The 26,256-nt window shown below is 44.4% G+C and overlaps 1 protein-coding gene across 1 annotated transcript in view; it reads right to left on the bottom strand.

Annotated features, from left to right (window-relative positions):
- Window positions 1-26,256, bottom strand: part of LOC311246865 (protein mono-ADP-ribosyltransferase PARP6) — a 90,107-nt gene that overhangs the window by 29,886 nt on the left and 33,965 nt on the right. The window contains exons 9-11 of the mRNA XM_084337107.1: window positions 19,729-19,879; window positions 2,340-2,393; window positions 1,069-1,164 (exon numbers count right to left, since the gene is read on the bottom strand). Coding sequence (XP_084193233.1) covers window positions 1,069-1,164; window positions 2,340-2,393; window positions 19,729-19,879 — 301 coding nt within the window. The remainder of the gene's footprint in view (window positions 1-1,068; window positions 1,165-2,339; window positions 2,394-19,728; window positions 19,880-26,256) is intronic.

Here is a 26,256-nt window from a genome sequence, read left to right on the forward strand (position 1 = left end):
CCTCCAATCACAACTGTCGCTTACCTCTGACAAACCAAGTTTGTCCGAGGTAAGCGACAGTTGTGATTGGAGGATCAAGAAAAGAGGGCAGGGTTTGAGACAGGTCCATTGGCAGATTGGTTCATTTAAATCCTTGCATTTTATCCACTTCATCATATATTGTGTTGTTTTGCTGTTTCTTTTTATTTCATTATTGTGAGTGTTTTTTTTCTTTACTTTTTTCTTTTATTGAATTGTTTTATTTTTTTAAACGATTTAAATGTGATGTGGTGAGATTTTAACATAAGCCCTGACGGGGTTTCTTACTGTACCTCAACTGCACATCAGCTTTATGAATATTGTATTGTAGTTGTATTATGTATTTGTATGTGTGGAAAGAAAATCAAATACATAACTAAGTACATATGATGTACTAGGCCCACTTAATATAAAGGAAAATGCACACACACACGCACGCACGCACGCACGCACGCACGCACGCACGCACGCACGCACGCACACACACGTCACACACACACACACACACACACACACACACACACGTCACACACACACACACACACACACACACACACACACACACACGCACACACACACACACACACACACACACACACACACACACACACACACACACACACACACACACACACACACACACACACACACACACACACACACACACACACACACACACACACACACACACTCTTTCTTCCTTTCTCTCTCTCGTTCTCTCTCCCTCTCTCTCATACACTCACACATACAATTATTTGTGTATAAGTATTCTAGCACTCCATCACATCGCCATCACAGACATCTTTGGTAGGCAAACAACAGGTGATTGTAATCAAATAACAGGTGATGATGATGATTGCGACAACAACCTTGGTCCAATGGACCGTTTATGGCATTGCGTCATATTGGTAGGACATGGATGACGTGTCACGGAAATACTACGAATATGAATAATTGGTATACAATACAGTCATAAGGTAATCTTATAAACCTTTTCCCAAATACGGCGTTTCACACATTAATCACATTGTCTCGTTCTGTCCCCAATACCTTCAACATAGATCCGTTCTGAAAGACGTGCTGCTCATCACAGACCACGCAGTACTCGTTGAGAGTGGGGATCCTCTGCTCCGAGTATTTCATTATCTGTCAAAAGGAGGCAAGCACACACTGGGTTTCCCTGGTTATCTCTCCAACACCCTCTCTGTCACGCAAGAGGCAGTACGACAGAGAGAGAGAGAGAGAGAGAGAGAGAGAGAGAGAGAGAGAGAGAGAGAGAGAGAGAGAGAGAGAGAGAGACAAGAGACCACCTCCGCTAACTAGCTCCAACCTCCTCAAATTGAAGTGCTGCCCCCCTTGAACCTTGTAAAAATGACCTTCAGATCACATTAAGCATTTCCCCAATTCACTTGACAGATAAAACTATTGACCCCTCCCCCCACGGATGCAAATGTGGTGGAATAATAATTCCCAGAGGAGTCATGAAAAAATTACACCCACCGCCTCCTCAAACACACCCTGTGCCTGCTAGGCTGATAGACGAGGATCATTGATTGTGAAGTGTCTATCATGGTTCGTAGTGTTCCAACTGCCTTTCCAGAGGACTGTGAAGAGGACAGGAGCTGTTGTACCATATTGACGTGAATATAGAATGACCTTGACTATTAGACTACTCCCCTTTTTTCATGACTACTTTGTTTATATAAAGAAAATAAGTAGAGCCTATCTGAAGAGAAGGTAGGATACAAGTAGGCTAATACTGACACATTGAATAAAAGGTAGATATATATTATTTACATTATTATGTATTATGTTGTTGAATAAAATATGTAAAGAAACATTTACATAAGTACAAAAAAAAACACAATTAAATTTGTGAAATTTAAATAACATTAAAGAAAATTATTATAATAATTTAACTGTCTATTGGTAGGGCCTATTTCTAACATAATTTATATCTCAAAGTGGACAAATAGAAACCGTAAGTTACATTTCAATTAGACTGCCTCATTGATCACCATGATCCTGACTTTGGTTAACTTGGCCTTACTTTCAACCCTGAATGTGTTGATCAGCGAATGGATCCGTTTTTAAGCAAGTGATATCATATGAATCTTGTGATTGCAAGGGAATCATTGATACCAAACTTGCCATACTAGCTTACCAGGAAAGGAAACTTCAATCCAAATTCCCTCCAATCTCTATAGAGTGCAAATATGATCAACTTGCAGCAAAAACACATCTTATATCAACAATGTTTTATATACAGCACCATAGGTAGCTGCTTTATTAAGGGTCTCTGTGGCCCTTGGGGACCTTACCTGCACTAAGAAACCGTACTCCAAGGTAGGGATGTTCTTGCAGTGGCCGCCCGCCTGGGATGAGAAAAACAATTCAATCAGCTGCCTCGTGGTAATCTGCGCTGGGGCCCTGGCCGTCGGGACAGCCACAGTCTGATGGGTGAAGTGAAGACAAAGCATTATGGGAAACAGCGCCAGCCATGTTAGGTAAAGGGGCGGGTAGGAAGGGTGTGAACAGTGCAGGTGATTTGCTATGAGGGAGGAAGGGAACACTCACACAATCACACTGGATCCACTCTAAAGCCTTTGGATTTTGTATAATATGATTCTGCCCTTAGGTTTATCACCGGTGACAGTTATGGTACCCATCACTGTATCCTGTATGATAAAGTTGGGTGGTCGTATCTGGTAGAGAGGTGACTTGCACTAGCATCTGTTTCTGTATGAAGTCATTATTGATGATCTTCCACCCCACATCACTGCAGGTCCCCAGAGTTTGCACTGTATTAGGAAAATCAGCATTTATCTTCTGTGCCCCCGACATGTGTAATGTTTTGCAAAGCACTTTAAAACGCAATACTTAAGTATCCATTGGTCAGTTTAAATCTATAATAGTCTTGTTATAATTGTTTTAATTAATTTAAATTGCTTAACACTTTGGGTGCCATGGGTTAAATTCATTATATACCATAGGTTGCCGGCTCTATTTGTCTATGGAGAAGTACCCCTTCTTTGCATGGCTATAACTTTTTAAATTCTATTGCTACATTGCCATTATTAGGGCCCATTCAAAGTCCTATATGTATTGTTCATTGTGTAGCAACGTTAAACTTTTTCATTCACATATTCATAGTAAAGTATGGTCTAATCGTATAAGTATGTTTTTATCTCTTTCTGCAGCTTTCTCCAGAACGTGATATATAGCCCCAAATGCATTATATTGATGATGAAATACAGTTTGATGGCAATCGGGGCGATATAAAAAATTTCAATTGGACGTACTTCTAGAATGATCTACGTATGATCTGATGATGACCGGATGGGCGGGGGATCGTTTATAATTCCGTGGGCAGCGTTATATCATTCATCTAGTGTGGGTGATATGTTCATCATAACAGTTTATATGGAATACGATCAAAAATAACGCTGAATCTTACCGTATCCTCCTCGCGCCGTTGGGCGATGAGCGTGGAACAGTCATTTACCTATTATGGTATGTAGAAATATCGGGTCCATTTCCAGCTTGTATAATAGTATATATGTCCAAATCATGTTGTTTATCGAGTTATTGGCAATCGATCGCTATGTATTGTGTCGAGATCGAGTCCCGTGAGCCAAACAGAGTGCCCGGAAGTAATATGGTCGACCAACACAACCTCCATAGCACTTCCTGTTTGGCGATTGCGCCGATCGGCCACCAGATGGCGCTCCTGAACCGCCAGAGAGCTCAGTGGGTCCTCCTGGTGGATCTCAGGCCAGCGGAGGGGAAATATGAATCCGATGGCAGATTTTTGAAATATTGATATAAGGACGCTGTACAGCTTCCTCCGGCAACTTGAGCATGGCCGGGAATGACGCTCTAAAGCGTTTTCCGGCAGTCAAAGTGTTAATTATTTGACATTTCTGTTTATTTATTTTATTTATTTATTAAGTTTATTTGAATAGGGACAGTGCACGTTATTCAACAGTAAGACAGAGTACCACCACTGTAAATAATGTAATGCCAGTGTTAGCTGGGTAGCAAATTTTCAACTGCAGTCCCTAGGCAAGATGTTAAATGCCAGGTAAAAACAGAATAGATAGACATTTTATACATTTTAAGAGCATAATTAAAACAGTATTTGAATATAACAGCATAGTTACAAGTGGTTAAGGCTATAAAATACATAATTTTCTATTAGAAAAATGGGGAAAATACAGAATAGGATGGAATAGCTATTTTCAACGTTTTGGCTACTTTTTCTTTTTTTTACCATGGTACAGTATGTTTGGTTATTATTGTATTGTTTGAAAAAAAAAATTAAATAAAGGAAAATAAAAAAGATTTGATCAAAACAATTATTTAAATTTTTTTCGAATTTCTCCCTTTAACACATTGGGCGCCAATAACGTCGTACAACGTGTTTCAAGGTCATGCTAATTCTGCCAAACCACGGCTTACGACGTTATTGATATCATATTTAATTTTTTCACCATGGTATTCATAATTCCCTCACCCAGCCTCGGCTGATACAGTGGGAGCCTGCACAACTCTGCAACGCTTCAATACTGCTGCCTGGTGGATGATCGGGCGAATTACAACCGGAAATGGATCTCTGGTGATCTCTGTGCATCTGGGAAATGCGTCCGGCACTCACATATTGTTGCGGGACTCTAGACACACATCCGTGTATATGGATCGCTGCCATAACTCAATAATCGATATGATTTGGGCGTTTATTATTATTATACAAACCGGAAATTGATCTAGTAGATCGCCGTCAAATAAGTGGGATCTTTTACCTCCAGTCTCATCGGCGAACGGTAAGAGGACAGTAACGTTACTTTCAGCGTGAATGTTTATTATTATTAATGCAAACTGCTCTGATCAATATATCACCCATACTACATAAAGCATTTACTGACGATCACGGAAATTATAAACGACCCCCCCCCCCCCCCCCCGTTCATCCGCGCATGATGAGTCATAACGTTTAGGATCATGTACAGTTGACATTTTTAATATAGCGTGTATCGGCAACAAACGGCAGTTGATAATCTATATATGCGTTTATGCCTATAACTCACGTTCTAGGAATTACTGCAGAAAACGATAAAAACATATTTATATTCTAGACAGTATTTTCGTATGAATCTATGAATGAAAAAGTATAACGTTCCTACACCCTGAACGATAGATAATCGATGTTGAATGGGCCATAGTAATGTCAATTTAGCAATACAATTTAAAAAGTTATAGCCCTGCAAAGAAGGTGAACATCTCCATAGGCTTAGAGTGGTGGCAGAGAGTGGTATGAGACGGGCAAACTCCGTGGCAGTTAATGTGTTAAGTTAGAATCTCATGTTTTTATGTACTGTAAATTCGAAATTAAATTCGAAATTCGAAAATAATGTGACAGCCCTAATACAGACTCAGGAAACAATTCTGAGACAGAACAATGCCTATTCTATATTGTTTTTGTATTATGTACTGTACCTCTTTACATCATAGTAAATGAGAGCTTGCTCTCAATGATCTTTCGAGATTGAATAGGCTAAAGATTGAATGAATGAATAAAAATAATAACAATGTGAAGTGAAGTCGAAAAATATGGTGCTTGAGCAAATGCTGCATTATGCTTAGTGATATTCAGTAATCATTTGATTTGTAATTTAAAAAAATCTGGAAACGTGCTTTGCATACAAGTAGTAAAATGTTAGGGGATTATTTTAAAAGCACATAGTAAACTGGCTCTCGTTGCATATAAATGCAAAGCTGCCGCTGTTACAATGTAATCGTATGCAAATTGAGTGTTCACTGAACCGCAAATAGCAGCTTCTCCTTGTATTTACCTTGCATGTGACTGATAATATGCGGGTGACAAAGGACCAGGAGGGAGAAGTGTGTACTGTAAGTGTGTCAGTGTGTGTGTGTGTGTGTGTGTGTGTGTGTGTGTGTGTGTGTGTGTGTGTGTGTGTGTGTGTGTGTGTGTGTGTGTGTGTGTGTGTGTGTGTGTGTGTGTGTGTGTGTGTGTGTGTGTCCATTGTACAGGGCAGTGATAAGAAGGCTAATAGCTTGCTCTATCATTTTCAGTCACAGTAATCCTCAAGACAAGACACATGTTCAAATCAATATGCTGTTGGTAAGAGGACATCTAATAGTAATGTATTTTATTATTTATATAATACTAAACGGGATGTGATCCTTTGATTCTCAAGTGTCACCAATTTTCTTTTAATATATCTTTATTTATTTTTTAATCGTCTTCATAGTTCATACACTTTAAAGTAAAGTTTTACCAGTTATATCTATATTCTGAATTACTTGATTAAACAAACTTGGGGAACAAATCTTTTTCCAAATCTTTTCCCCCAGAAATTATGACAAAACACCAAAAACCGGCAAGTCAATATTGTGACTTCTGAGTGACATAATGACAATGAAGGCATCACATATGTGTACATTCATCCATATGTGTACATTCATTCATATGTGTACATTCATTCTTCATATGTGTACATGCATGTGTACATTCATTCAGAAAGGAACAAAGCTTAGGTATGCAGACCCCAGGGCCAAACGGAGTCCCCTACTGGGTTTATAAAAGTGTGCCTGATGTACTCAGATTCTTGTGGATGTTATTGAGAGTAGTATGGGATAAACAGGTTATATTATCGTATAGCTTACGCTCTGCACTCTAGTGGAACCCTATCCCTTATCAATCTAATACTGAATAATTGTCTTCACATGTACACACACATCCGCCTGGCCACACCCACATCCGCTCCTCTACATAAGCGGGGTTGTGGCCATACTAACAGCTCCTTCCCTATTTTCACCACCGTAGAAGTGACTGTATACACCACTTTGAGTTTAGTGCCGACCGCTCCGCGGTCGTGGCAGCCGGATACGCCTGGGCGGCGCCCGGTGGTGAGTTTGCCTCTTCGAGGGGCCGTTGAGCCTCCATCTCCCGTGAGATGGCCTGGTTACGGCCCTGGTTCCCCCGCCAGTGGACAGTCGGCCGATAGTCCGACAGCTCCTCTGATGGCAGGGGATTTGCGACGCAGACTCTTTGCCTCAGCTCGCTCTCGTCGTAAAGGCGGCGAGCAGCAGGGGCGAACGGCCTGGCTTTGATGTTGTGCTGGAGCCGGACGAGAGTTCTCTTGCCTTGTCTCCATTTCCGATGGAGACTGAGGATTATATGGAGGGGGCGAGAGCTCTCTTGTTCGAAGCCCCAGTAGAGACGTATCACTCTCCCCCTCGGGGAGTGGCAGGGAGTGTTGAGTCTCCTTGGGGTCCCTTGTACTCCAGGGTTGGGTTAGAACCTCCAACCCTGAGACAAGATGCCCAGCTATCTGCCGCGTCGGATGGTGGCGCCCGTGGCAGCCGTGGTGATGTGGAGGGAGGTACGCAAGGGGAGTTGCTTGCCTTGTTCCCCGAGCTCATGGCGGCCGCCGCAGCCGCTAATGGCGTGGCATTGCCACAGCCACTGCCAGCACCTGTTCCTGATGACATGATAGGTCATCTCTGGCAACGTCGTCCTGTTAGAGAGACGGGCGTTGTCTGCCCATTCTTCCCAGCGATGGAGGCCTACGTGACACAGGAACAGGTAATCTCCCACATTGTTGGCCTTACCCCCGCCTACGTGCCAGTCACGCGGGTGGTGGGTTTGGTCCAGGGGCTAAAGGACGGGGTGCCTCGGCTTGATAGCCCGATGGCATCCATACTTTGTCCCGAAATGGTGTGGGAGGCGTTGCGAAACGCGGTTCCCCAAGGGAAATCGGCTAGGCAGTTGGCTAATTGGAGTGACCAGGTGTACATCGCCGCGACTCAGAGCCTAGCTCCGACCTCCAACATCGCGCAGCTAGCGCGCTACATGTCGGGGCTGATGGCGGGAGGGTCGGTATTGGATGACCATCAACGATACGTTCATGCCCAGGTGACTGGAGCCATCCTGCACCTAAACCAGCTGCAGGCGATAGCCGCAGGGAAGGAGCGCGCCCTGGCCACTCTATCCCAGCGCCACCTTTGGCTGGAGCAGGCGCGGGTGCCGGAACAGGGGAGGATTCCATTGCTCACAGCCCCCCTCTCCGATGCTGGGTTATTCGGGTCGGCCATGCAGCAGATGACGGCAGCCTGCAGAGAGATGGAGAAGGAGCGCTCCGTGCTCCAACCCCATTTCCCCCGACCTGATGCCACCGGTGATGTCCGGAAGAAGCAACGCCGGCAGAGGACCGTGACCGTTGCCTCCGCCACCACCACCGCCGCTGCTGGACCTTCGGCGAAGAAGGCCAGGAGTGGAGGGAGTGCCTCGTCCGCTGCAGCCAGCCGCTCCACGCCCGGAGGTAACGGTAGGGATTGTCGTGACCAGGCTCCCCAGAACCGTTCCTCCGGGCTGGCTCCCCGTGGGGGCAAACAGCGCTCTGCACGCGGCAGGTGCCGCAAGTGACTCCCCTGTTTACCCCTGTCCCCCCCCCCCCAACATATGATTTTGTTATTAAATAAAAAAGTCCCTCCTGGTGAGGGACTGGTTTTTGTTACAAAATGTGTGTTTATTCACTATATATTGGGGATACGATGTATAACCCTCACCTAGCTGCCTGTGGGTTGTGTGTTTGCTTAGGGAGTAGGACAGTTTTCTTGAAAATTGTGTTCTGGTCGCTATACATGTGTGCTTAGCAAGGCCTGTGGCTAGCACTCGGTCGAAAGACTTGTCTTCCCTCATCATGAAGAAGACGGTGTTCTTCTTGCAGTAGTAAGAGTGAACTTTACCTTTTTTATCTGAGGGGCTTGTGTGTATTCTGTTACGTTTGGGAAGCATGGCATCGAGTCCACAACCAGGTTAGAGTGTTAGCCTACAAAAGTAATCACATATGTAGCTTGTACCGAGGTCTTTGACCCTCTCTTTAAACGTCTGTGTTTTCTCTTTACTTAGTGAAGTATGTAAACACGGGTGTTTAAAGCCTTGTATAAAAACCCGTTTTTCACAAACGAGTTTATCGTCTGTGGCTGGCGTGCAATGGTTGAGCTCATCCTAGTGGATATACGCTTTTCATGTAGCATGCTAGATAATTGGTATCATGCGCTGCTTGTTGTTTTCATCGTATCCGCGGTATGGGGTCATAAGGGGGTGAACTGATAATGCCCTCCCCCCTTTTTACTGATTGGCCAGGGGGTTGGACCTCCTGTTCTTCGGTCTTCCTGTCACGCTGTCGGGTCAGCGCGTCACAGGGTGGGGAGAGGGGGGGGGGGGAAGGGAGTTCCCTGGTCCCATGTCATATTTGGGCAGGTGGGTCACGGAATTTCCCCGGCCATAGAATACGTCACTGGGCGCGTTTCTATTGGTCGTGAGACTTCCGTGAGTTTTTTTCAGACTCCATGTTGTGGACCGCTGTCATTGTCAAGATTGAGTTATGTGGTGCGTTGGAAACTGTTGTTTTCTGCTCTGCTCTCTATTGCATATGTGTTGAGCTTTTGGTCATGTGGCTCAATGTTTACATATATCTTTTCAATTATTACTCACGTGGGAGGTCTCTCTGGGGGTTCCCCGTCTCCTCTCTTTTATACAAAGCAGTTGAGTGTTGACAGGGTTTTTTCCCTCAAACGCGTCATATGGGGCCCATATTTGTGTCTTTTGGCCAGCTTCCTGCCGCTCATCCCAAGCGGCGTGGAGGGAACGTTATCTGGTTTCTTGTTAGAATTACCATTGATGATTCGCCTGTTCGAATCCAGCTCACAGCTCCGGCGTTGTCACCAGCTTGGCTGGCCGTTCACACTAATACAATTGGCTGTATTAGAGGGTGGGAAAGCTGGCGGGGTGGGTCCGGGTCGTTGTAAACAGCGACTCTTACAGTTCGGTCGGGGCGCCTGCTCAGCGCGGATAGGATCTAAGGGGGGTAGTGTGATCCTTCCACACGTTACACCCTCTCAGTGAGAGTCCGCGCTGCCAGGTGAAAGGAAGCGGTTGATTGGCTAGACGTGTGTCGGAGGAAGCACGTGATAGCCTCCACTCTCCCAGACTGACTGTGGGGGGTAAGTGCGCAGCGACCAGGAAGGGGATTGGGAATTGGCATAACGACTAACATTGGGATGGGAGAAAATCAGAGGAAAAAAGGAGGGGGAAAAAGATCAATAAGAATTACCATTGATGTGTTTTGGGTATCGACGTGTACATGGCGCTGGCCCTGGGTGCTTTCAGTGTGGAACCACGCATGGGCTGGCGCGCCTTGGTTGCTCATTATGAAAACGGCGAATTTTTGTAGAGCGACTGGGATGGAGATTTTATCTCTTCCGAGCGCCAGTGTACTAGGTTAGTCTCGACGAACTCTCGCTCATCTCTGGGGGGAGATGACGGAGTAGATCGAAGCATTGGCGGAGGGGTCTCACGCCCATGGGGTGGGCCACCGGGCATGGTGCGTTCATGTTCTGACCTCTTGGTGGCGCCCTCTGTGATGTTTTAGATCGACACACGTACTTACCCCCCTCTTAGGACTGGGTATGGTGGCGTGATAAGGACACGGGACTGGTTCTGGTCGCGCCGGACCAGGTCAGTTAACCCTTTGTCCGCCAGGGCGCAGATCTATTGTTCTGGTGCCCTGAAGGACTTTGTGCTTTTTCGGGGGGAAAATGCCGGGTTGGCCCGGGCGTCACGGGGATTGATGTTATGGAGGTGTGTGTCGTGGTTACGTCACTGCAAGTTATCCTTCGCAGTTGCTTGGTCCATATGGTGTTGTACCTTGCGCTGTGCTAAGGGGCCTGGTCCTTCTCCATTATTTTTCGCCCCTCCCTTCCCCTGCTCGACGGGGCTGGGAGGGGGCTGTCGAGGTGGTTCTATTGTACCCCTCTGGCATCCCTGTGTACGTCCCGGTCCGCCGGGCCCAGGTCCGGACTCGTTCTCGTCGACCTGTTGGCCTGGGTTAACCCCTTCTTGAAAACTGCAACACTTGTACTGCCTGTATAGCCGGTGTATACGCGCAGTTGTGTTTCGGAGTTTTTTTCTTGGGGGGGTTAAGGGAACAACTGCCTCCTGTTAAACTAAACATAGGGGGGTGGATGATTCCCCGGTGTGTTGGTAGTAGAGTCGACTCTCGGGTTTAGGCCGGGCTGTGCCCCCGCACTTTTCATGACGTCTGCCAATCGTGTCAGCCTTCTCTACCTCGACCTCTCTAGGGGGTCGGGTTTTGTGGAGGCTGCGACATGGTGCTCAGCATACCGAACGCCCCTTCCGCCGGGGTGCTGTTCACAGTAGACCCCTTAGGCGCCTGTCTAGTCCGCAGTGCTCCGAGCACAGGTCAAGTGATGCTCTTGGCCTGTTGCCAGGATTGAGGGATCAACCTTGTTGGGGGTTGTCTCCCCGGTGCGCCGACTGGCCCCACAGTGTTGTGGGGGTGTAGCCTCTGTAGAGTGCTTCAGGGCAGCGTGCTGTAGGGGGGAAGGGCCTGCTCTTGGATTGGGCCCTGTCCTATACGCCGGCGATGTGGGGGGTGGTGTCACTAGTGACCGTCTGGTGGGGTCTCGATGCTACGGCATCGTTGGCCTCACCAGGCCCCCTTTCTGGGGGGTCCTGACCCTCAGGCTGTTCTTGACCCTGTGATGTTAGGGGCTGTAACAGTTTTTTTTTCCCTTCCCGTTCGTTCCCTAGGGGCATGTGGGATGCGTGCCTGTGTAGTCGCGGGTCCTTCTGTGTGAAGGTAAGTCCCACGATCTGCTCAGCCTGTGCGTTGAGTTGCTAAACCCTCTTCGCACAGTCGGATCCGATTCTCTCGTGTCCCCCTCTAGGGGGGTCCAGGAGCTCGGGTCCTCCCCGGTTCTGATGGTTGTGGGGGGCCTCAGCGGGTACATTTGTCGAGCTTCCGCTCTGCTCAGCTCCTGTGTTCCACTAGAGTGCAGAGCGTAAGCTATACGATAATATAACATACGGTTATCCTATAACCATAGTTATATGAGTATAGCGAGTGCTCTGCACTGACTCACTGAGGACCCCGTGGTCTTCGCCTTCAGTGGTGAACGACTTGGGAAGGAGCTGTTAGTATGGCCACGACCCCGCTTATGTAGAGGAGCGGATGTGGGTGTGGCCAGGCGGATGGGTGTGTACATGTGAAGACAATTATTCAGTATTAGATTGATAAGGGATAGGGTTCCACTAGAGTGCAGAGCGCTCGCTATACTCATATAACTATGGTTATAGGATAACCGTATGTTATACCAGGAGCTTGGTGTAGAGCAGGAGGAATCATAATTCCCAAGGAGAAAGAGTCCTCACTGTTAAATCATTTTCTGACTATATCCTCCCTGAATGTAGAAGGTGAGATGTTCTTTAGTATAGTGGCACAGAGGCTAGCAAACTACTTAGAAATCCATTGTATAATAAACACCACAGTGCAGAAAGCAGGAATCCCAGGGTTTGCCGGATGCATAGAACACACATGCATGATATGGAACCAGATTAAATCAGCCAAGATAGAGAAAAGAGATGTGGTATTTTTAGACCTGGCAAATGTGTCTGGTTCAGTACCGCATAGCCTTATTTGGAGTGCATTTGATTTCTTTAGAGTGCCAGGGGTAATTGTAAACGTGGTGAAAGCATATTTCCAAGATATTGTAATGTGCTTTAGAACTACATATTTAACAACAGCATAGCAGAGACTAGAGATAGGCATTATGTCATGGTGTACTATTTCCCCACTAGTATTCACAATGGTGATGGAAGTAATTAGAGCCTCAAAATGTGTGGTAGGTGGGAAGAGATGGGAGAGCAGGCTGCACCTCCCACCAATTAGGGCTAATGACATGACATTAGTGACCAGGACAGTGCCTTGATAATCTGATCATCTCAAACGGGCTAGGATGAAGATTAAGCCTAGTAAATCGAGAAGCATTTCATTGACCAGAGGGCAGGTAGTAGAACGAACGTTTTACATAGATGAGGAGGAAATCCCATCTTTAAGGAACAAGCCAGTGGAAAGTTTGGGTAGGTGGTATAATGAGGAGTTGAATGATAGTGAACATAGAACAATGTGTCGGAAAGGTGTCATAGACGGGATAGGAAGGATAGAGAAGTCAGGGCTGCCAGGCAAGTTAAAGTTATGGTGTTTGCAGTTTGGTTTATTCCCTAAATTGATGTGGCCATTGTCAATATATGAAGTGTCAATATCAAAGGTAGAAAGGCTCGAGAGATTGGTTAATTTGTACATTAGGAAATGGAGTTCCTTGTGTATTAGTAGTGTGACATTGTATGGGAAAGGCCTTTTCCAGCTACCAGTAATGAGTCTAACAGAGGAGTTTAAGTGTGTGAAGATGAGAACAGAGTTATTGCTATCAGAGAGCAAAGATACAGTAGTTAGTAATTTGGTCCCAAATCAAACTAGAAGGGGGAAATGGAACACAAGACAGGCAGTACAGGAAGCAGAGGCAGCTCTTAGGCTTACAGACATTGTAGGCAAGGTGCAACAAGGCCGGGGGGCGTGGGGCTCAGCTCATGGAAGTCAGTATGAAGTAAAGCCGGCCACACAAAGGAGGAAGCTGTTAGTGGAGCCGGTACAGCAACAAGAGGAAGTTGTGGGGAGTACAAAGGCCTGTGGCCCAGGCTAAGCAGGGACAGTGGATGAACAGAGAAAGTGTAAAGAAGAGGAAGATTAGTTGGAAGGACCTGTGGAGTATGGAGGAAAATCATATACTGTTCCTAATAGGAGCTACTTGTTCATTTATAGAGCTAATCTATAGAATTGGCCGTGCCTTGGGAGGATTCAGTGGAGGAGCATACGAAAGGAAAAAGCTTAGATATGCAGACTTGGCAGCAGAAACTGAACAGTGAGGATGGAAAGCTATGGTTTGTCTGGTTGAAGTAGGATGCATAGGATTTATAGCACAATCGACTTTATCATTATTGGGAGAGTTGGGGATCTTTGACATAGGAAAACATAGGGATAGTGTGGATATTAGGGGTGTAACGATTCAACCCCACAATGATTCGATTACGATTCTTCATGCAACGATTCAATGCATCATGAAATATCTTACCACGATTTGATTCGATTAGATTAGATACATTTTCAATCAGATAATTCCCCCCAACATTTTTAATACACAAATGTGGCCGGGGAAACTGATTCACTCAGCATGAATGGACTATAGGTCAATAAAAACAATACACCAAGCTTTAAGTTAACAGGATATTTTATTCTCAAAAAGTCCCAGATTTTAGATTTCAGACATTTTATGTATTAAGTGATTAATGCCTACTGTGGCAAAGTTGTAGCCAACAACTAGGCCTAACAAAAAAGGCAGTGACATTGAACTACTGCTACAAAAGTAACAGTCACTTAACTTTAACTTTTGCCCATTTTATGCATACAATGGCTATGTTTTGGCTAGGGTTGCTCTTCTAGAAAAATTTCATTTCATTTAATTTCATTTTATTTTATTTTATTTCGCACATGGTAGTGTATTACAGTACATTACAAATTCCTATAATTCATTTAGTTATTATAATCAAATACACCCATAAGCGAAAAGGAGCAGGAAGAAGAATACATTCGTATTAATACCTGCCCCCTATCCAATTAAATAAAGTAAATTTGATGGTCGGCGCATACAACCATTACTTGCACTAAAGTGCAAATTTAAACAAATTCAAAACAAAACAACTAGAACAAAAACAAGCAACAAATGAACAGCACATACAACCATTCCTTGCACTAAAATGCAAATTTAAACAAATCCAAAACAAAACAACTAGAACAAAAACTAGCAACAAATGAACAATCAAACATGTAGAAAATCAAAAGATAAGCAAAAGATAACTTCAGAGTCTAATCCTTTTCGTAGTCTTCATATTGTCTAATTATTTTCATCTTATACCATTTTTTTTATTGATAAATATTTTTACATCCCTTTAGGTCATTGTGGAGAGAATTCCACATTTTTATTCCAATCACTGAAGGACACATCTGCTTCTGAGTGGTCCGTGCAAACTGATGTTTAAAATCAAATGTCCTCCTGCTATCCCCACTTTCACTTTCAGGGTTGCCTATTGAAATACTGTAATTCCGTGGGGATTTTGACTATGGGTGAATTCAGGGGGGGCTTGTGTGGTGGTTAGACATAATTCACCCACGGAACTGTTGTTGGGAATAGGGGTTCCGCCTGGACGTTATTGAGTGTTGCTTTCCTGTCTGCAAACTAGACCATTAGCTAGTAACCGAGACAGTGTGTTGTTGTTACTCATGCAAAATAAATGTTTAGCGTCGTCTTTCGACACCCTGCCTCAGACTCCTATCCTTCGGCACTACAACGCCAACATTTTGGGAAATTAGCTTACAGTCTTCTCCAGAGAGAGACAAGAAGATAGATGTCCTTCCCCAGCCTTCCCAGAGAACAGTCACATTTCTCTCCCTCTCCCAGGTCTCTCAAGGCCATCCCCACCGCTGCCTACTTGCCTCCCTGAAGCTGTCTGGCTGCTGTATCGACTCTACTCGTCTATCGCCGCTGCTCACTGCCTCCCTGAAGCCGGTCTTGATGTGTCGACTCTACCTTCTTCAAAGGAATCAACTCCCTACTCAAGTACGATATGGATCTAGTAAGCTGGTCATTTGCAGTGATAGATCGCATATTTTCTTAGAGGAAGCAGAATGCGGCTGATCCGCTATGCCCGCTCGGAACTTTTCAATCAGGGTTCGCTATTGATACCTACGGAAAGTGGAACCCGATCTGCCTCTTTCTGCTCTAAATTGAGGATGTGGAGGATGTATATATCCTCGCATTCATGCTGATCGGTTTGGGAGCGATCATCATCTGGATCTGGTTTTGTTTCAAAATAATTCTGAGAGACGTAAATCCTTTGGCGGTGGAGACTCGCTGTCTATCACTCTGAAGAACAATCGAGATCAAAGGTCATGCTGGGGATCACACAGGAGATTAAGGATGTGATACATCGTGTTTAAACCAAATTGGGGCATTCTTTTGGAAGCATTTCTGGCCACTGCTGCCTGATGCCCCCCCCCCCCCCCCCCCCCCTGCTGCAGAGAGTGGAGTCAAGAAGGTCAAGTCGGGAGTCGTGGACGGTACACGGCGTACCGAGGATGGTGGCGTACCAAGGCCAGGCTGTGGCTGAAGAAGATAAGACATCCCATACCCAATCCCCCCTCCCACATGTACGCAGTACGCGTGCTGGAGGGGTGCCAAAGAAGACTGTCTCATCACCAAGTCCTATCCCCCAGCTCAGGGCTGTACGTTAACTTTTTTTGCACATAGCACTGGTGCTACAGAGGTTGATGGTTTTGTAGCACAGGCCAAAATCTTGTAGCACAAGTATAAAACGTGTTATATTTGTAACAGTCACAAATGTGTCTATTGTATTTGTGTTATTTAGTTGCAGTGCCATGTTTGGCTGTCATTTTCATGCTGACAAGTTGACGTCACACAGCCAGACACGTTACGTGTAAGGAATTATGGGATTTGGTGTTGGGTGTATGGACTCTACTAGGGGTGGGAATCACAAGTTTCATCACGATACGATATAGATTCTTTGGACAACAATATGATATTTGCTGATATATGCCACGATATGATACGATGCAGGTGCCTGCAATCGATATGAGATGATATCATAACATAAGCCCATTTAACACAATCAGTAACATTTAGATCAGCGCAAAAAAGGCAACGGAAATATCATTTGACATTTTTATTTTTGACCTCTTCCAGACTTTTAAAGGAAAAACAACCTATTGTTTTTAATACACATAGACCTCCTGTTCACTGTAAAGTGCCACGTTTTGATATATTGAGCTTTAAACTTTAAGTTAAAGGGGAACTATCTTATAAATGGCCTTTTTGAGTGTTTAGCATTGTTTCCTAGCTATGTGAACTTATATTAATATGATCTATGTCTCAAAATTCTCATATTGGCGCATTCTTCCAATTCTCCTCTCACAATATTCACCCTCACTGAACTGAGTCATTTGAAAATGTGCCTATCTGTGATGTCATAAAGACACCGCTGCATGTTAATGTTGAGATACAAGATGAGCTGCACACAGTGGCACCTGCACCTGCACCTGCACCTGCAGCCCAGGCTCAAAACGGCTCGAGATCTTGAGGTAGAAAAATGCTGTTTTTGAGGACTTGATTAGAAATACAAAACAATGAATAAAAAAAATATATATATTACAGAGGTGTTCCATAGACTCACAGGAATTGTGTAAAAGTGCCCAAATAGTGAAAGAAATAGTAAAATAGTTCCCCTTTAAATGTTTTGGAACTCACAACACGCAACCGTTTTATGTTGCATGATCATGAATACATTTATTTTGTATTGTATTTTTTATGTTTAAATATCAACATTATCTGTCCACCCTCAGTACATTTACTATCAATATAATATACTCGTCTGACTTCATCTGATCTTTCCAAACACACACACACACAGAGAAGGGAGAATGTCTGCCCCCTCCTCCTCACTCTGCCCGTCTGCTGTTCTCTCTATATGGCTATGAACAGCTTGTTGTTAGCTCATGCTAATGTAACGTTCATTTCGGACTTTATGACGCGAGGATTGCAAAGCATGTTATATGCATTTGACCCGTTGCCGAATAAAACAGCAGGGATTTGTTTTGGGTCGCGACAACACTATCCACTAGTTCTGTTTCAATGTCCGCGTTCCAAACGCTACTGCTGCTGAGACGAGTCCTGCCGTGTTGTGAGCTGAGCCGAGCGGATATGAGTCACATTGAGCTCGCAACTCGCGGGGATATTGTTCGCTAGGGATTATGGGATTTGGTGTTTGATATATGGAGTCTTACGCAGAAGGGACATTGTATTTAATCGCACAAGACTACAAGTACCAAGTGGATAGCGGGCCATCGCGGGCCATCGCACCAGTGCTATTGAAGTCAATCCTTTCATCGCACAGACTGACGTCAGTGTCGCACGTGCGGCATATATATCGCACTGTACAACCCTGCCCCAGCTGACGGCATTGTAGTCAATCCCGCACCTTCCGGTGCTGCAACGGTGGTTCTGGACAATCTCTCTCCTTCCTCCCTCCCGCCCCTCCCCCCCCTCCCCCCAGGGTGCTCCACGCTAAACACGGCAGCGGGAATTAGGGATGGGTACATTTCACATTTGAACCGATACGGTACCGGTACCTGTGAATCGATACCGGTACCCAACGGTACCTTTTTTCTGTACTTTAGTCTCAAGAAATTTTATTTACCTACCTCAGTCGAGAAAAAAATAATCCAAACTTCAAATAACTACAATTTCGACAGTTTTCGGATTGCCATTGCTCCGACTGCTTTGTTGTTGAATCAAGTCAAATCCTAGGTAAGCATATATTGTGCATGTGAACGTTGACAAAAAGGTAAAAAAAAAAAAAAAAAAGGAACGTTTTTAATTTTAATTTTTTCTCTGTATCTCACTTGAATCGATACTCTGTAGTACCGACGTGTTTCGGTTCGGTACCTCAAAAGTACCGAATTCAGTACCCATCCCTAGCGGGAATACACATACGTCTCAAGGCTAGTCCGGCATGTCTCAACAAATGTGCATGTTTGGTGTATTAATTAATGATTGTGTGCCATTATTACTATCAAATGTAATGATTGTGAATAGGGATGCTCGATATTGGCTTTTTTACCGATACCGATATTCCGATATTGTCCAACTCTTAATTTCCGATACCGATATCAACCGATATCAACCGATACCGATATATGCAGGGTTTCCCCCCCCCCAAAAAACTGAATAATTTCAGGTAACTAATAATTTCACTGGATATATATATAACAAATATTGTTATTGTTTTTATCTTTTTTTAAACCGATACCGATATTTTCCGATATCACATTTTACTGCCGATATCGGCCGATAATATCGGTCGGCCGATAATATCGGACATCCCTAATTGTGAAATATTACTGTAATGAGTGGTATGTGTATGAACGAAGCATCCTTGACTCCAGGGACAATGATGGAAATAAGTACTGGACTTTTCGTTTCTATCCCTGACAAAGCAAATACTCATGTGATCTGTATATTTATTTATTATTGTCTAAATAAAACTACCTACCTACCTACCAGTTTCCTCTCTGTGCGTTCAGTAGAAAGCTATCTGGCTGCACGTTAGCCTAGCTTAGCACAATGAATGTAAGCGGACTGCATACTGGAGAGAAGCATATTTTATTTTGGCCAAACTGCTTACTGCACACATTAAAATTGCGATCGATTCTAACATTTTCAAATCGATGCAGTTGAATCATCAGCTTAGGATCGATGCATTGCGATGTTGCATTGTTACACCCCTAGTGCATATCATGGAAAAGTGGGAGCTAGCATGGAGGGGGGTGGTTGTGGGACGCTGGAACTAACCATTGAGCATTCCCTAGGTGTCGCGGGCCTAACTTGACAAAACACAAGTGAAGGGAGGTGCCCACTTGATAACCCTAGTGATATGCTGGCTCTCGCTGTCTATCTATCTGCATGCTGGGTTGTGATGGCCATTGGGTTCATTGAGCGTTTATCCTTATCATTACGGCACAAGTGTTTTATTATAAATCTGTCATTCATACATGTATGTGTACATTCATTCATATGTGTACATTCATTCATGTTTACATTCATGCATAGGTGTACATTCATGCATACATGTATGTGTACATTTATTAATATGTGTACATTGATTCATGCATGGGTGTTTTGCTCTAGTCTGACCTGGCTGTTGGGAGGGTAGCTGAACAGCTCTCCTTTAGGGTTCTTCATGGTGCAGGAGATGGAGCGGTTCATCAGGCGGGTCACCCTCAGCTCCGGGACGCTCAGCTTCCCCTTCAGAACCGTGTCCTGGATCAGCGGGAAGCTAGGAGACCTGAGGGGACAAGAGCAGCACAAAGGACAGTAATATAGGAGACCTGAGGGGACACAAGCTGTATTGCTGTATCGACAGCTGGAAGGATAGGACCAGCCTACTGAATACTTTGCTCCACACCTGTGGTGATCACAGAACAGACAGATACAACCATGAGGGCCACGGCTGACCGCCGGTTTTGTGTCCACTGTAGGCAGACCAGTAATGCCAGGATGAAGACCCCCTGGAAGTGCAAGGCATGTGGCGTGGCCCTCTGTCTCATTCCAGACAGGAACTGCTTTGATGCATATCACAATGGCTAAATGTACATAGTTGGCCATGAAATGTAAATAGTTTTCTGTGTGTATTCCCCCCCCCCCCCTGATTTATTTATTATTATTATTATCTTTTGTATATATATATTTATTTTTATATATATAGTGATATTGTACAATACAGGGTTAAGGTTTCTTGTATATTATTGTTCTCTATGTTTTTGTATGTGATATTCAACTACCATTTTATTTTATTTTTATATATAGTGATATAAATACTTCTACATTCATGTGACATAACTGATATCATATATAATCATATATATTCTGATAGCCCAGGTTCTGAAAAGAAAGATGTACATCACTTCATTGTGCAATACAGGGTTGAGGTTTTACAAGCACCTTTATAAAAGTTGACCTTGAACTTGAATTTGGTAAAAGAAATACATAACTGACTTCTATGGCAAAAATTTCAATAATTCTAATAAGTTAGGACCCCCCCCCCCTCCAATTTCTAAATCTTGATCGAAGACATCTTTGGAGACAAATATCTAGTTCTTTATTGTGCTCTATGTTTGATATATATTGTTAGATATATTTGATATTTATATATATATAGTGGTATAACGTATGTATACCATGCTCTGACAAAACTGAATCATATATATTATGATAGCTTGGGTTATTCTGAAAAGAAAGATGTGCATCACTTCATTGTGCAATATAGGGTTGAGGTTTTACAAGCATTTGTATAAAAGTTGACCAGGCGACCCTAAAATATCACAAAATAGCTGCAACCTTGAAGTGTTAAACTGAATCAGAGGGTAAACCTGTTTAGTTATTTAATCTCAAATCTGAACTCAGTCTGGTTTCAGGTCAGCTGACATTAAGTGGGTGTGTTTAAAACGACCATTTTGTTCTGCTAGAGTGAGAGCCATTAACCCCCCAGAGCCAGGTGTCACGTAACCCACAAGTGTATGACATCTGTAATAATTAATTAGTGATAGAGAAGTGTTGCGAACAAAGAGGGACAACGAGAAGTTTTCCTACAGGAGTTTTCTGAGGAAGAAACCGACCAGAGTTCTAAGTACACCTTTTTTTTTATCCACTTTTTCTCCCATTTTCTATATTTTCTCCCATCCCAATTTCGTATCATCCAATTCAACCCTCCCCTGACACGAACGCTGTTTCTTGCCTCCCACAAGCCGGCTGCAATGTGGACTAAGTCATACATAGCACAAGTCCCCTCCGGTACTTGAGGTAACAGCAGTCACATCTTTTCACCTGCGCAGCTCGATCTCTCAGTGGCGAGGAGTAACGCGTGGGAGGCTCACGCTGCCCCCGACACTTCCTGATTCTACTGCGCAGGCGCACCAACCGACCTGTAGGAGTCGCTGTCCACAATGCCCGATCCCCACCCATCAGTTTCCCACCCCCTAATACGGCCAATGTGTATTAGTACAGACGACCAGCTAAACTGAAAGCAAATGTGGAGCGCTGGGCTCGAACAGGCAAGCCCAGCGTCTCCAGATTTCGTGGCGAGCGCCTTGCCTACTACACCTAGTACACCTTTATCATATTCTTGAAATGTTTCTTTCCCTTCCTCTTTGTCATTTATCTATCTCTCTTCCTCCCCTCCTCACCTGAGAACCTCACCTTTCCTCCTGCTACTCACACCTATTCATATCAACAATGGGCCTCATTCACGAAGCAATATAAGAACAGATTTAGTTCTTAACTAGCATTTCTTCTTATTTAGTTCTTACATGGGATTCAGCAATGTTTTCTTATTTTTGCTTTTCTCTCAGGCAAGACCAAATGCTCTTACCCAGATAAGAAACTCTTACCCAGGGCGGCTGAGTGGCGCAGTGGGCAAGGCGCTCGCCACTAACGCAGGAGATGCTGGTATCGAGCCCAGCTCTCAGCGTTGCTACCGGCTTGGCCGGCTGTCATACTAACACAATTGGCAGTGTTAGAGGGTGGGAAAGCCGGTGGGTGGGGATTGGACGTTGTGGACAGCGACTCCTACAGGTCGGTTGGGTGACGCCAGTGCGGCGGAAACAGGAAGTATCGGGGGCAGCGTGAGCCTCCCACACGTTACTCCTCGCCACTGAGAGTTCGAGCTGCTGCGGTGAAAAGATGCGACAGGCTGCCTCCTCGTGTACCGGAGGGGACACGTGATGCAAGGCTTATATCCTCACTACAGCCGACCAGTGGGAGGCATAGTCTAGCAACGTTCAAGACAGGGGAGGGAAGAATTGGAAATACGAAATTGGGGAGAAAAAGTGGATAAAAAAAAAGAAACTCTTACCCAGATAAAAAAAAAATCAATTGCCCCCAAATACGACTTTAAAACCCCAGAACTTTTCAATAATTATTATTATCATTATTATTATAACTTATTGCGTGCATTCTGCTTCTGAAATGGATTATATGTTGCTGTTAGAACAGTTAGATGCTTTGGCCGCCCATATAACGCATATTTAGAGATCGGTGGTTCCCAAACTTCTTGTTTATGCGGACCACTAGATTGTTATCAAGAACATTTGCGGAGAGAGACATGCGCCACCCAGTCTGACTTGGAGCACACACTGTACTATGCGGAGAGATGTGCCATCCAGTCTGACTTGGAGCATGCACTGTACTATGCGGAGAGATGTGCTATCCAGTCTGACTTGGAGCATGAACTGTACTATGTGCACTGCCAGCCAGGCTTTTATGCTGAGATATTCAGACTCTAGATCTATTTGCAGAGCCAGATGAGTGGCTGCTTAACCGCTAACCGGTATTTCCCAACCTACTGCGCGATTGGCTCTTGACAAGCGTCTTTCAGTCTTGACAAAGCCTACTTTGCTGGAACGATTAACTTTGCACGTACTGTATACAGTGTGTGTGTGTGTGTGTGCACGCGCGCTGCGGGAGGTGGCCAGAAGCGTGCAACTAGACGGTATAAATATGGAATATTAATACAGTCTATTCCAATATATAGCTATAGGTGCTGTATGATGATAATAATAATACATTTATTTTATATAGCGCCTTACATTAGGAATCTCAAAGCACTTTACATACATGGCATTATAGCATACAGACAAACACAGTACAGGGACAAACACAGTACATGGACTTTCACAATGATGACATAGTGGGGATAATACAGAGAGAGGGAGACAACTTAGAGACAAGACAGAGAAAATTTTTAAATAAATAATAATACTAAAGTATAGGTCTGTACAGATGTGAAAATGTAAGTGATGCAGGGGTTGGGGGGTCAGGAGTGTGGGTATGCAAGTTTGAACAGGTGGGTTTTGAGGTGGGATTTAAATGTTTCTACAGATGGGGCTTCTTTGATGTGTAATGGGAGTTGATTCCAGAGTCGGGGAGCAGCGGAGGAGAATGATTTGTTTTCTGTGGATTTAAGGCGGTAGTGTGGTGTGCTCAGAAGGGCTAAGTTGGATGAGCGGAGTGAGCGGGAGGGAGTGTAGTGTTGAAGAAGGTTGTAGATGTAATCAGGTGCTAGGGAGTGGAGGGCTTTGTAAGTGAGGAGATAGATCTTAAAGTCAATCCTATACTTGACAGGGAGCCAGTGAAGTGAGGAGAGGACAGGTGTGATGTGGGAGAATTTGTATTGATGACAATACATTTGAATCTGATCTCATTTTGATTCGTCGCAAAGCGCTCCAGTGCTACCATGTTGAATACGGGGATCAGCTCATGCAGACCATGTTTTGAACATGCCTCATTCGCCTTATAAGGAGCAGGCCGGGTGTGTCTGTATGCAAATGAATTGAGCGCAAACGCGCATTTCAGTTTAATAATGAGTGGGATTCATCATTCAACACACCTGGGTAAGAACGGATTTGGACGTTAACACTTTGAGTGCCAGCCACGAGAAATCTCGTTAGTTCATGCCATGCGTTGAGTGCCAAGGATGAGAAATCTCGTTATTTAATCGTTATTTATTTTATTAGCGATTTCCATTCATTTTTCATCAATCTAGCCTCACGTTACCACTTGGACTCTCTCTCTGAGCTCGAACAGGGAAAATACCGCCCCCCTATCGTCTCCCGGATGGTAATGCACCCTTTGGATTGGACTGAATGAAAACGCATGGGGAAAAGAAAATCCGGAATCCACATTTTACTTGTCAGGCATGTAATCCGAGCCGATTGCAGTCTTTGCGGTCCCTCAGAACAGCGTGGAATATGTGTTTCAAGCACCCAGCGTTGGATCAATAAACGTGATCGATATTTGGAATGGCGATCAGGAATTGGAATAATCTTTTTGGAGAACATCTGATCTGAGGTAAGGAATCTATTTTACCAGTCTTGGGATAATCAGAGCTTTTTTCACAGATATATAAACGTGTCCCATATGTGTGTATGTGTGTGTGTGTGTGTGTGTGTGTGTGTGTGTGTGTGTGTGTGTGTGTGTGTGTGTGTGTGTGTGTGTGTGTGTGTGTGTGTGTGTGTGTGTGTGTGTGTGTGTGTGGGTGTGTGTGTGCTGATCAGGAAATAAGAGAATCGATTTTTCAGCCCGCTTCTCTAGCGTGCATAAGTACACATATACTATCGATAATATAGCGTTTATTTGAAAACGATTCATAAATAGGCCGAAAAATTACAACGTTTTTTGTGTATTCCAGTAAAGGGCGATTCCTGCAGAATCACCTTTTTCTGGACATTTCCAAAAACGAACGTTTTTCTAAATGGTATAAAGCGACAGGCGTATTAGACACATAGCCATAATTTAAGATATAGTTTATGCGTTCGCAAATGTGCTCGCCCTCTCATTGAATAGAGCGTTGGCACTCAAGCGCTAAATCGTGCGCCCCCTGCTGGCACTCAAAGTGTTAAGAGCTGATTGATGAATGCGGCGGTGGCTTTTCTTATTTGTTCTCTTAACAGACGGTTAAGAAACAATATAAGAAAAATTATAAGACTATTGGGGAATGAGGCCCGATGTGTTTCCTACCCATTCCAACACTTTCTTCCACCAGACCAGCTTCAAGCCATCCACAACAGTTTGGGAGTAATCCTGCAAACCTGTCCTACCCCCTAGATAGTGGTTGAAGAAGTGCATCTTTAGTCGACGGCGAAAGATTGGACGTGTTTCGGCTGTCCTAACTGGGATAGGTAGTTCATTCCACCATTGTGGGGCAAGGACTGAGAATAGGCGACTTCTCTTTCAAAAAAAAGTTTATTTGGCCAGGCCGTCTTCTCATACAGAGCATCCCACCAATGGAACTCAATTCCTCAAACAATTAGAGTGTCCACATCATACCATTCATTCAAGTGCAGGGTTAGGGAATGGCTCATTGAAAACCAGAACTGTCAACACTGAGGTGTCTGTGTGTGTATGTGTGTGTGTGGATATGGTGCGTCTGTCTATGTCTGGGTCTCCTAATATGTCATGATGTGCTCTGTCCTTGTGTCCATGACTGTATTGTGACCTGTATCCCTACTATGTCTATGTGCTTTTGTTGTGTTTTTATTCTAATGTTATTTATCTTGATTTTATTCTGTTTTTATTGCTAACCCTTTTTTACACAGGATTTTAGCCTGTACCTTCTGGCAGGGGGACTGCCAATGGAAATTTGCCTTTTGGCTAAAATTGGGTGCATTTACATTTGTAAAATGTTTTATGTACACTGTCCCCCTTGAACAAATAAAGTAAACCTAAACCTAACCTAACTCTTTGATGACCCTCCCGGAGCTTGCATAGGAGTAGGTCTGAGGCGGCCAGAAGATGCAGAGCGTAGGGGTCTTGAGGGTGTGTAGTTAGAGACTATTGACTGGAGGTAGGCAGGAGCGGTTCCCTTTGCGGCACGGTATGCCAGGTCGAGGGCCTTGAAGCGGATTCGTGCAGCAATGGGGAGCCAGGGCAGGTCCCTAAGAAGTGGGGTGACATGGGCCGACTTCGGTAGGTTTGAGATTAGGCGGGCCGCTGCATTCTGAATGAGTTGAAGAGGCTTGGTGGCAGTGGCCGGGAGGCCAGCAAGCAGTGTGTTGCAGTAGTCGAGGCGGGAGATGACTGTTGATAAGGCACTCTCCTCTCTCGAATATCATGCAGTATCTGTCTCTAATCCATTCAATCTCACCATTGTTACTCTCTATCGCCCTC

This window comes from Notolepis coatsorum (genome assembly GCF_963971535.1).
Source record: "Notolepis coatsorum genome assembly, chromosome: 20".
Classification (NCBI taxonomy): Eukaryota; Metazoa; Chordata; class Actinopteri; order Aulopiformes; family Paralepididae; genus Notolepis; species Notolepis coatsorum.